Source organism: Lonchura striata, chromosome Z, assembly GCF_046129695.1.
Source record: "Lonchura striata isolate bLonStr1 chromosome Z, bLonStr1.mat, whole genome shotgun sequence".
Taxonomy (NCBI): domain Eukaryota; kingdom Metazoa; phylum Chordata; class Aves; order Passeriformes; family Estrildidae; genus Lonchura; species Lonchura striata.
The window spans coordinates 48,048,839-48,061,117 of record NC_134642.1 but is presented as its reverse complement, the minus strand read 5'-3'; the positions used below and the strand labels follow the sequence as shown (position 1 = coordinate 48,061,117).

The window sequence follows — 12,279 nt, the reverse complement described above, 5'->3', positions numbered from 1 at the left end:
CTCCCTGAAAAGAGAGTGTAGTGAGGTGGGGGTCGGTGTCTCCTGCCATACCTGCAGTGAGAGGACAAGTGGAAATGGCCTTAACCTGAGACATGGGAGATCCAGATTACATATTAGAAAAAAATTATTGTCACTATCAGGGTGGTCAGGCATTGGAATAGGTTTCCCTGGGAGGCGGTGGAGTCCCCCACTCTTATTGTTTATGCATCTGGATCAGGAGATGTGGTTTGAGGGTTACAGTGGCAGTGCCGGGCGAATGGTTGGACTGGGTGACCTTAAAGCTCTCCTCCAGACTCTGTGATTCTGCTATTCGTGCAGGCTCGCTAGGAGCTGAGCTCCCGAGGCCTCGCCGCGCCGCACTCCCCGCCTCCCGGCGGCTCGGTGCGGGCGGAGGGACAGGCCGCGCTCCGCCCTGCGAGAGCGGCGCCCGCGCACGGCGCCTGCGCCGCCCGCCCGCGCTGCGCGACATGGCGGCGCCGTGAGGCGGTCACGGAGCCTGGCGTGCCTCGCTGCCGGCCTCCGCCGCTGCCCGCTCGCTCTCTCTGCCATGAGGAATCTGAGGCTGCTGCGGGCCGGTGGGTGCCGCTCCACCGCCGCCAAGGGCACTCCGCAGTGCTTCTGCCTCGGCGCCGAGTCTGGCGCGGTTCTTGTGGGCTCCCAGTACGGGCTCGTGGAGATGCGCCCCGCCGGGAATTCGGTGAGAGCCGCGGCTGCGGGGCAGGGTTCTGGAGCTTGCCGGCGTGTTGGGGTCGGCATTTGGTTGTTGGAATAAAGCGTTTGCGACAGGAGCTCGCCTGTCTCCTTATGCGGCGGGGTCTGCGCCCCTTGGCGCGGGGTCTGCGCGGTCTCGGACCTTCCTGCTTCTCCCCGCCGCCGCTTGCTGCTGTCTCACGGTGCCGTGGAAGCCGCTGCACTGTGATCTCCGTGGTTGAAGAGGCTTTCTGTGCTTCTATAATACTAAATCTAACTTTTTGGGAGTGTGGCTGTGTTAGACGCTTGTCATTCGTGTGGTTTAGTCTTAAGCACGATCTGGCAAACAGTCGCATTCGGACAGGCTCACAAAACAGAACCAAGCAGGCAATGAGATAGTGAAGTGTACAAGAGGAAGCTTTGGGAACGTTGCACTGGTGGGGGAGGGGGGGGGAAACCCCAACATACCGCTAAATAGAATGCTATTGAGTCATGAATTCCTGTTAGAGCTGGGTTGCTTTATTATTGTACAACTCTGAGGCATCTAATTCTTTCAGTACATTCACTTCTGAAATTAATTTTTCTAGGGATTAATTTTCAAAGACTGCTGTACCTTAACCATACAAATTATTTTCTTTATAAATTGTTTTTTATGCTGTGTGTAGTAGTCTGCATGCCCCCTTAAGAGCAGTGGGACACTTTAAGCAGCTACCCATACACCTCGTAATGTTGATATTGTGAAAAGGGTGTTGAAAGATGATTAGCAGGGCAAATTGGAAGTTGTGTATTGTTTGCTTCCATGTGGATTTTCTCATTTTCTTCTATTATTTTTACCATAAGAGGATCTTATCTTACGGGTAAGTAAAGACAAGTACTTCAGGTTGGCTTTTTTCCTGGTGCCATTCACACACTCACTTCTAATGTGTAGTGCTTTGTGTAAGTGCAGTATGATGAAATATACCTATGTCTTTTGCATTGTCATTTCTGCAAAAATCCCAGAGAGGTGATGTATAATTAGTAATCCATTGGCCTTTCTGTGTCAAGGTATCAAGAGAAGTTTCCCTGACTGTGGATGGGTTCTTGCCTGAGGATGGAAGTGGCTGTATCGTGGGTGTTGAAGATCTTCCAGAGCAGGAGAGTGTGTGTGTTGCTACAGCAGCTGGAGACATCCTTCTGTGCAATCTGAGCACAGAACAGGTAACATGTCAGGAAATACTCAATAGTACTGAGGAAATTCAAAGGAGACAGTAACCTTTAGGATTTCTTTTGGGGCCAGTTGTACGCTTATTGCATACTGATTTGTGGCTAGTCTCCGCTAGTCTCCATTCTCAGCAGCTGTGGGTCTCAGATTCAGTCAAAGAGAGAAATGGAGAGTTTCTAGCAGGCAGAAGCCTGGGAAAGAATAATTCTTTATCTCTCTTGTTGTTCACATTGTTTATAGTTAAGTTCTGTCACTGTGCGTCAAGCACTCTGCACCAGTGGTGTAGGTTGTTTCCACTTCAGGACCAGTGGAATTGGTTCTCACGAAGTTCTGTATAAAAGAGTGGTGTATTTTGAATAAACCAATAAACCGGAGTTTTACTCTCACAGCCTTCTGAGTCAGTCTTCTCATTCCCATCCTGCCTCAACAGCGACAGGCAGCCAAGATTTTTGATTTTTATGGTAGCCCTGGGAATGACTAAAGACAGAATATATACTGTGTAAAAGAACTGGAATTGAAATGATGATTTGCCTGTCCACAGCCTGGGTCTTCTAAGTTTGCTCAGTGGGCTCCCAGGAGCAAAGGATCAGCTGGAGAGTCTTACAGAAACAGGATATTGCTGAGACTAGGTAAAGAATAAAGTAATCCATTCATAATCCACTGTATAGCTACCATTTTGTTACCAGTTGATAAATGTTGACATGACTTAGGATATTGCAGAAACTGATACTTGCTTTCTGCTCCTTCCTCGGTATCAGATTTGTCTCATCTTCAGCAAGACACTTAAACACCACAACAGCACCCTCTGAAAGCTGAATCAACTCCCACAATACCTGTCCAACAGTGCAGGTTTAAGTGGACATGAGATGATAATGGTCTGTCTGGGTTAGCTGTAAAATTGTGGTTATTTGCAGTTTTGGTTCATGTTTGCGCTTGATTTGCAGATACCACTTAAATATGCAATGAGCTGTATCTGGAGAATGTGTCCTGTATTGCAACTTACAACATGTCATGAGGGAATAGAAAATAAGAGAGCTTTTGATACAGGAGACTTTTTTGCAGTGATAGTTGTGTCAGAGAACAGGTTTAACTTCAGATTCTTTATTTTGTGGGGTTTTGGCTTACTTTTCTGGTTTTTTGCTTTACTTTGCCAGTCTACTTGTGGTGCAGTCAAAAGACTTCTTTGGTGCAGACCACCAAGAAGGAGGTCTGGAAGAATTCTCTGCTTATTCTGAGACCCTCTCTATGCACGTGATAGTTACTCTGTTGACAGGTGCCCAGTCCCATTTTTCTTACCTGGAAAGATTGTGACACCCGAGCCTAATTTCTTGAATGGCATCATCTTGCTTTTTATCACAATGAGTGGTGTATTTCTTCTTCTGTTCCATGCATTTTGCAAATCAGGGTAACTATGCATAACAAAAGTTCTCTGCCTACTGCTATTACTTGCTCATGACTAGCTCAGTTTTCCATAAACTTTGACATTGGTGCAGGTATGTATAGTTGTCAAGTTCAGCATACACAGGCAGTCAGAATTTACCTGTGTTTGGCATTCTCTAGGTAAGAATCATTATGTCTGTGTTTTGTTACTGAAGAATATTTACCAATGTAATGACAGGCCCTTTCAGGCCATATTAATATGGAGACTATATGTGCTGACATAAGCTGAGAGTTGCTGAATAAAGCTCTTTCTAAAACAGTGTATGGTAGAATGTGCAGTGCTTGGGCTGTCATTCATAAACATTCTTGAGCCATTTTTAGTCAGAAATGTCTTTTGTTTTGTTCAACACAAAGTGTGAAGTTAGACTTCAGATTTTTTTTTTTAAGTAGAAGGCAGTTTTCTTTTCCCTTGGTGACTGATTTTGTGCTAGGATAGTGCTGCACTCATGTTCCCATGATCTTATTTTGGTCTTGCAGGTGGAATGTGTTGGAAGTGTGGACAGTGGTCTGAGTGTGATGAGCTGGAGTCCCGACCAAGAGCTTGTTTTGCTTGCAACAGGTATCAACAGCAGCCTGTAAGCTTTTTGGTATAGGAGTGAAACTCTCTATGACCAAAGCACAAAACATAACCAAGATTGAGAGAGAGGACAAAAAAGTTAGAAGCTGGGACTAGGACTAAAAGTGGAAAAATCTCTACCAGATCCTATATATTAGATTCCATTTCATGGTTCATAAGCTGTTTCAGAGATCCTAGCAGAAATTGGTTAGGCCCAAAAAGGTTCTTTGTGGAAGAATTTTTAGTCCTTAAAATCTTCCCAGGGAGTACATTTGATCTTGCCTCAAAAATAGAAAGACTTTTTTGTATCACCATTTGCCTTCTTCATAACAAAAACTGTTTCTTGGCCTTTGGCATGAAATATATGTGTCACAGGCCCTGATTAATTACAGGTGTGACTCATCTAGAAAATGAAATTAGCTTCAGACAAAACAGAATCATAGAGTGCTTGAGACTGAAAGAAAACTCTGGAGATTGCCTATTCCAACCACCTTGCTCAATTTGTGTTACCTAGAGCAGGTTTCTTGGGGATTTCACCCAGTTAGGTTTGAGACCCCACAACCCTCTGGGCATCCTGTTTGTATCTGTTACTGCCCTCAAAGTAAAAAAAAAAAACAACCTTTTCTTAAGTTTTAAGGGAATTTTCTGTATTTTAGTTTGTGCCCATTGCTTCTTGTGTTTTCCCTCAACACCACAACCCATATGGCTGTGTTTGTTTACTGTACCCCACCTCCTGCAAAATATATTTATACATGCTGATGAGATTCCCTTGAAGCCTTCTCTCCAGGGCAGTCTGGCTTGTCACAGCCTCCACTCATGTGACAGATTTTTAAAGCCCTTAATCATCGTTTTGACCCTTTGCAAGACTCACTCCAGTATGTCCTGGTCTGTGTTGCACTAAGAAGCCCAAAAATGGAGTCAGCATTCCATGTGTCTCACCAACACGGAGTAGAGGAGCAAGATTGCCTCCCACAGCCTGCTGACAGCACTCTTAATGCAGACAGGATGCTGTTGTCCACCTGTGCAGCAGGGTATACTGCTAGCTAGTTCAGCTTGGTGCCTCAGGAAGCATAGTTTATTGGTTTTTGCCAAGCTGCTCTCTAACCACTTGATTCCCGGTCTGTCTTAGTTCCTGAGATTATTATTTTCCATATGCAGGACATTTTTTCTTGTTGAGCTTTATGAAGTTCTGGGTAGCCCATCTTGCCTACATGACAGGGTCCCTGTCGACAGCAGCACAACCTTCTGCTGTATCTGCTGCTTTTCCCAGTTCTGTGTCATGTACAAACTTGCAAAGGGTCCCATTCTCTGTGTCATTAAGGACAATGTTAATCATTGCCCCTAGTGTCCAGGGTCATGCCAGTGACTGACCATGAGCTGCACTTACTGACTAGTGCTAGCAGGCTTTTGAGCTTGGCAGTTCATCTGGTTCTCACTGTCCTTTTATCTGTCTATACTTCATGGATTTATACATGATGATGTTGTGGCACACAGCGTCAAATGCCTTATTAGAGTCAAGATAAATGAAATCCACTGTACTCCCCATATCCACAGGGTGGTCATCTCATTGTAGGAGGTTATCAGGATGGTATGATATCCTCTTCATAAATGTATGTTCCCAGTCACCTTCTTGTCCTTCATATCTCCAGAGAAAAAGAACCAGGTACTTGTTTGGAACATGGAAAAACTTACTAAGGTTAGGCCAGGAAGCATATTTTTGAGGAGAAAAACTTGGAAGTGTTCTGTTCCAGTTTAAGGTTTCATGCTTTTTCTCTCTGGTACCGTGTTTCCTGTATTCAGGTCCATGACAGAACAACAGGAGCACACAAGAGAATACTTGAGTGTTTATTTGCTCCAGATACCAGTACCAGTACTGTATTTAATATCTGCCTTGCAGGTCAGCAGACACTCATCATGATGACAAGGGATTTTGAACCAATTACTGAGAAGCAAATCCACCAAGATGAATTTGGAGAAGGTAAGAGGTGCACTGAAATAAAGTTGCCCTAGCTGATGTAATTGATATGTTTTAAGCATGTGGAAAGTAGGGAAATGGAACTGAGCACTTTGAGGCCTCAGGAGACATTTTGTTTAGACTGTAATGCTGCTGGACAGCTGAAGGGTAAAGTCAGTATTGTTACTTGTTGGCATAAATTCAAGTAAGTTCCATGTACCAAAGTACTTCCTAGACTATATAACTTCGCAGCAGGTTTTTAGAATAAAAAAGGGGAGAAGGTGTGCCACCATTGAGTCAGAAACAGGAATTAGAAACCCATTCTTTTTATACACCATTCCAATACAGGTGGACCTGATTGGTCATTTAATCATCACCCTGTCACCATTGGCTAATTAAGAAGACGCTCTTTGGTAAACATTTTATGGAAAAATAACTGTTCAAAACACCAGCTGCAAGATTTTCTTAATTCTTTCTCTCAGTGTTCTCAAAACTCCCCCAGAACAATTCCTGGGAAAGTTCATCTGGCTTTCTCTCTCTAACCAGACTGTAACATCCACAAGGTGTGGGTTTGTTGAGGCTGTGGTTGTGTACATAGTGCACAGTAGTTAAGGTATTATCTGTAAATCTTCCACTACAAAAATTATTTCTTCTCCAGGAAAGTTTGTTGCTCTTGGCTGGGGTAAAAAGGAGACACAGTTCCATGGATCAGAAGGGAAAGAGGCAGCACATCGTAAACAGACGGTATTATACTGCTTTCTTTGTGTCAAGCCAATGCTCTCTCAGGGGAAACATGGTTAAAGAGAGTTACTGTTACTCCTGTGGTGCTGATTTGCCACCACCTTTCTGGTAGTTCTGTTCATATGCTGCTATTATTTGTTTCTGTGTTGTCTGAAATCACACATTTTTATCTTTGTTTGAATTCAAGCAAGCAGTGGAGAGTACTTACTTTTCAAACAAAGCTCAAAGTTAGATTTGCAGCCATTCCAGCATCAATCTTGAGCAAATCTCAATTCACCATGTGTCCAGCTTATGCACTGCTGTCTGAAAGCAGAGACCCCAGTGGATGGGAAGTGTAGTGTGTGGTGGTCATGTGAAGAGACAGTCATATGCACTTGGAGGAGGAACAGATTGAATAAAATAGTTTTAATTCTAGTGTTTCCTAAAACAACATTTTGAATAGTGAGTTTTTAACTTACTAGTCTTGACACTTTTTAATGGATGGATTTCATCCTAAGGCTCTTGAAAGAGCAGTCTGTTTAGACAAATACAGCAGTTTCCTTCCCAAGCTTTGATGCAACTTTCTTTTGTGTGACTTCAGGAAGTGTTACCAGCATCAGCCTGGGATGATGGCAGGCCTCGGGTGACTTGGAGAGGAGACGGGCAGTTTGTTGCAGTGAGTGCTGTCTGTCCAGAGACAGGTATGGCACCACATTTCTTTGAAACACCAGTGTGTATAAAGGGCTTCTTAAGCAGAATCTAGGTAAGGCAAGGACTGTTTGTGATCTGTTTCCCACTTAAAGCAAGGGCGAGTTGAGCTATTTAAGTGCCCTTTTCTCTGCTCTGGTGTTCTCAGAGCCATTTTATAGACATGATATTTTGAATACTTTCTTTGTGGTTTGGTTTTCAGTTCAGTGAGATGCGCGGAGGGAGTACTACTTTCCAAATACTATCTGAACTATTTATTCCACCTAACTTAAGATTTAAACAATACCTAATAGGCTTTCAATGCAAAATGGATTAATATGTTTGGGTTCATATGCCCACTGTCCCTTATATTAGAGTTTTTTTAGATACTGGTGATACTTTTCCCTTGGTTTTGCCCTGAGGTCAGAGAAGTGATGAGCATATGCATTACTTCTAAGACTGTAACTGATGTTTTTCATGATAAATACTACTTTCTGAGCAGCTTTAATGTATTGATTAACATATTGAATTGCATCAAACCACACTCCTCTTCCACTTGTTTGAATTTTTACCTTCAGTATTTCAGATTAGGGAGGATTGTAAATTTATAGCAAGATTTTAACACTTCTATGGTGAAAGTTGGAATGGAAAATGATTATAACTGAACTACATCAGACTGAAATTCCTAATACAGTTCTTTTAGTCACTTGGCTACTATGGAAGAACTACCTGACACAGAATAAATTCTTAGCCCTTAAGGTGTACAAGAGAAATCTCCTTTTCATGCATGTGCATCAAAATTTGCTCTTCACCCTCAAAAAATCAGGAAAGTCTCTTCCCAGTTTCCTTAGACCTTTGTCTCATTGCTTTCTCAACCTGTAGGTGCTCGGAAGGTCCGGGTATGGAGCAGAGAGCTTGTGCTGCAGTCTACAAGTGAGCCTATCTCAGGATTAGAACAAGCATTGTCCTGGAAGTGAGTAGTACTCCAGTATGCATGCTGACAGCAGCTTGTTATTCCTTGGTCACAGTCTTTGATCAGCATAATTTTAATTTCTTCAGCATTTTGTTGATTTTTCCCAAAATTTGAAGAAAGTTGCCTTCTGATTCAGCATGAGGAAGAGTAGCCCTTTAAACCCTAATAATCCTAATACTTGCATCACAAGTGGGAAGAAGGGATAGAGTCTCTGCATAGAGGCAGTGTCGAGTGGGTTTGGGCTGAGCTGTATAAAAAGAAGTATTACAGGTTCCTTTCCTAGTGCTGACATTTGGTCACCTGTGAGTATCATAAGCTCTGATCTGTGATGGATCTATGACTGACTGAACAGTGCTGAGGAAAATACATCCTCTTCTGCCTTTTTCTTCATATCACTGGAAAAAATGTGAGGTGAGGTGTTTAGCATGACAGTTAGTGATTGTATGAGCAATTAATTTTCATTTGGCTCTTTTTTAAGGCCCTCAGGAAACCTGATAGCATCTACACAAGAAAAACCCAACAGACACGATGTAGTTTTTTTGGAAAAGAATGGACTTCTTCATGGAGAGTTCACCCTCCCTTTCCAGAAAGGGCAGGTCAAAGTAAGTTCCTTGTCTGGGCTTCTTTGATGAGAGTGTAATGGACATAAGGACTAGAGCTCTTCCAGATTCTAGGAAGAGGTTTTTCTCCTAATACTCATGCTTTTCCTAATGAGAGAAGTGACCTGAAAAGAGAACAATGAAGAAGCCTGTGGAGAAGATGCAATGCCCTCTGCAAGCCCATAGTACAAAGACATGTAGTAAAGGATGATTGTAGTTTTGGGTACTTTTGTGCTCTATGTACTTTATACTAGGCAAATTATTCAAAAGTACTTTTCAGCATGTCAGCCATTGCAAGAGTGAGGTTTTATACTCATGTTATCCCAAATAAGTAAGAAGCTATTGCTAGGACATTACTTCAGTTTCTGTGCTTGGATGCTGAGAGGTCCTTTGGCAGATGCTTAACTTGGTGTCAAGGAAAGCAAAGAGAAGGCTGCTGTCATTTTTGTGGCCTCTTCATCTGTGGTCTTCTCAGGATGCCTTGTCAGGAGCTTTGCAAAACGCAAGAGCTCTGTATATTAACCAATGTACCTTTTGTTGTTGGGGCGCCTCCTGGTCTTGTAAACTTTCTGGGAGCAAGAATATCAGCAAGAGTCATGTTTGTTTCTGCAGGTTAATGAAATGCTTTGGAATGCAGATTCTACAATCCTGGCTATATGGCTGGAAGACCTGAAGGTGGAAAACTCCAACCCAAAGACTTATGGTGAGAGCACTCCATGAGGCTCTGGCTCTTAACATTTGCCTGCAAATGTCATTAGCAGTGGGTACTTAGGTACTCCTACTGCAGGGTAGGAGACACTGCAGAGACTTGCCAGTGGCTTTGAGGCTGCTGTGCTGGTGTAATGGTTTAACCACAGACAGCAGCCAAGCTTCACAGTCACTTGCTCACTTCCTCACCAGCAAGATTATGGAGACAGTCAGGAGGGTAAAAGCTGGAAAACTCATGGGTTGAGATAGTTTACTATGAAGAAGAAAAACCCATGTATGCCATAAAAAGCAAAGCAAGGAAATAATTCACCACTTCCCTTGGGCAGGCAGGTGTTCAGCCATCTCCAGGACAGCAGGGCCCATCACATGTACTGGTTACTTGGGAAGAAAAATGCTATCATTTCAAATATCCCACTCTTCCTCATTCTTTCTCTCACTTTATATATGAACATGATGTCATGTGGTCTGAAATATCTCTTTAATCAGCTGGGGTCACCTGTCCTGGCTGTGTACTCTCCTGACATCCTGTGCATCTCCAGGTTCCTTGCTAGTTTGGCAGTACAAAAAGCAGAAAAGGCCTTGGCTTTCTGTAAGCTCTGCTCAGCAGTAACTGAAACATCACTTATCCACTCTGTGTTCAGCACAAATCCGAAACACAGTTCCATAGTTGGCACTGTGAAGAAAATTAACTACCCCAGCCAAAACCAGCTGAGCTGGTGAGGAAGAACTGGTAGTTCAGCCTGAGTTCAAAACATCTTCCAGGCTGCTGTAATTTTAAGTGGTACGAATGGAATAGTAAAGGTCTGAGCCCTTCATTAAACAAGGGTACTGTCTCACAAGAGTAGCTCAGTGAATTTTAGGATTGACTTTTGCACAGAGTATTGTTTTTTTGTGCTGTATATTGTATGACACAGCTCATGGACTGAGGACTAGAACTGTTACTTTAATTGCACTTAACCCACCTGTAGAAGGGCAGTGGTGGTTGGGAAGGGAGTGTTTGAGCTGGGTCTCGAATACTAGTCTGTAGTAACTTTTTCTACAGTTCAGCTGTGGACCACAGGGAACTATCACTGGTACCTAAAGCAAAGTCTACACTTCAGTAGCTTGGAGGAAAATCAGTTGGTGTCACTGCTGTGGGACCGAGAGAACCTGTACAGACTGCATATACTCTGCCAGGGCTGGCATTACCTCTTCTACGACTGGCACTGGACCACAGACCATGGGCTGGGAGAGAATAGCCAACATATGGCAAATGTGGCTGTAATAGATGGAGGTAAGCAGTGGGACAGCTTTCTAGCTCTAGGGTCTGAAAAGGTGGGGTAGCCTTTTGTATTCAGTTCTTCTTTTAGTTGTTCCAACAACACTTTTAGGGAGGGATCCACATCATTGACAGATGTTTGAGGGTTAGTTCAATGAAGATAACTACTAAGCACACCAGCTATTTTCCTGTATATTTTTCCTGTATATTTCTGCTTCCAATAAAGAATCCAGGAAGAGCTTAATTAACATTTGGACTGGGGTTCATCTTAGATTTTCTTCTCTTTTCTTCCACAGATAAAGTGCTTGTCACAGCCTTCCAGCATGCTGTGGTGCCTCCACCCATGTGTACCTATGAGCTCCAACTCCAACAGGCAGTTAATCAGGTTGCATTTCACACAGATCCCAAACATAGTGGGGATGTGGTTGTCCTGGATGCTGATAACAGGATCTCTGTGTACAGATACGGTGAGAGCATGTTGCAACCTCATTTAAAGAAGCCCTGTGTTCTGAGAACAGTACCTTGGGAGACTAGTAAGGTCATGGACACAAATCTTTACACAAGACATACTTGGTTTAAGTGTGAGTTCAAGCTCTGCTCGGTTTTCCAGTAGTTTGAGTGACATAGAAGCATTTTGGTGGTGCATTGACTTTGTGAGAAGACCGTGTTTGGCAATTGACTACGTAACTGCGCTGGTAATATTCCCCTGCTTAGTTTCAGCTTGAGTGCAGCACATGGTGTCTTGCATAAGCTGTTCTGATGGAATGATGCTGACTGTCACTGGGAAGTGTCTTGAGAATCTGTCTGGGGCACCCAGCACTTCCCTAAGCAGTTCTGTATACAGTTTGCTGTGAGGAAGCAGCTGTTTTGTACTGCAATGTTGGAGTGTGACTGCCTTCCTCAAAGTGACTGTTAATGAGGATTACATTTTGGCTGTACAAGTAAGGATGGCATTTTCTGACTTTTTTAATACTTCCATGTAGCATCTACTTTTTGAGAAGATTGAAGATGGAAGGGAGTCTGTTGGGTGGCTCTCTAAACTCTGCTTTATTCTGCTTTGTGTTTGGTAGGACAGAGTACAGTTAATGATCCTTCTGTCAAGTTTGGAGCTGTGGGAGGAAATGGCTTTAAAGCAGCTGTGGAAACACCATACCTGGATAAAATCTACAGGTAACATAGAACTATTACAGCTGTAGAGGTCACAGCTCTTACCACTTTTCTCAAGATTTTTAAGAGGCTATCAGATAACATGGTTTTATTTTGTTGACACTGTGTCTGCAACTAGTGCTGAGAAAGGCCCTTTACTGCGGTCTCCATCTAGCGGAACCAGTTAATGACAGCAGTGAGATATCTCTTACTGAGCCTTCCTGTGCCTTGTACACAAAGGAATTACGGTGCAGTGCCCAGGCCCATGATTACAACACACAGACCAACAGGCTGCTTGCATAGCAGAGAGATTGATGGGGTTAAAAATCCTATCATGCTCTCTGTTC

The 12,279-nt window shown here is 43.3% G+C and overlaps 1 protein-coding gene across 2 annotated transcripts in view; it reads left to right on the top strand.

The window, feature by feature from the left end:
* Positions 1 to 457: 457 nt before the first annotated feature.
* ELP1 (elongator acetyltransferase complex subunit 1) overlaps positions 458 to 12,279 on the top strand; it is a 33,004-nt gene continuing 21,182 nt past the window's right edge. For both annotated transcript variants that reach the window (XM_021537112.3, XM_021537111.3), the window contains exons 1-12: positions 458 to 697; positions 1,735 to 1,887; positions 3,809 to 3,890; positions 5,785 to 5,865; positions 6,500 to 6,585; positions 7,163 to 7,262; positions 8,131 to 8,221; positions 8,700 to 8,823; positions 9,433 to 9,523; positions 10,571 to 10,801; positions 11,083 to 11,253; positions 11,857 to 11,956. In XM_021537112.3, the coding sequence (XP_021392787.2) occupies positions 548 to 697; positions 1,735 to 1,887; positions 3,809 to 3,890; positions 5,785 to 5,865; positions 6,500 to 6,585; positions 7,163 to 7,262; positions 8,131 to 8,221; positions 8,700 to 8,823; positions 9,433 to 9,523; positions 10,571 to 10,801; positions 11,083 to 11,253; positions 11,857 to 11,956 (1,460 nt within the window). In that variant the 5' untranslated portion in view covers positions 458 to 547. The remainder of the gene's footprint in view (positions 698 to 1,734; positions 1,888 to 3,808; positions 3,891 to 5,784; positions 5,866 to 6,499; positions 6,586 to 7,162; positions 7,263 to 8,130; positions 8,222 to 8,699; positions 8,824 to 9,432; positions 9,524 to 10,570; positions 10,802 to 11,082; positions 11,254 to 11,856; positions 11,957 to 12,279) is intronic.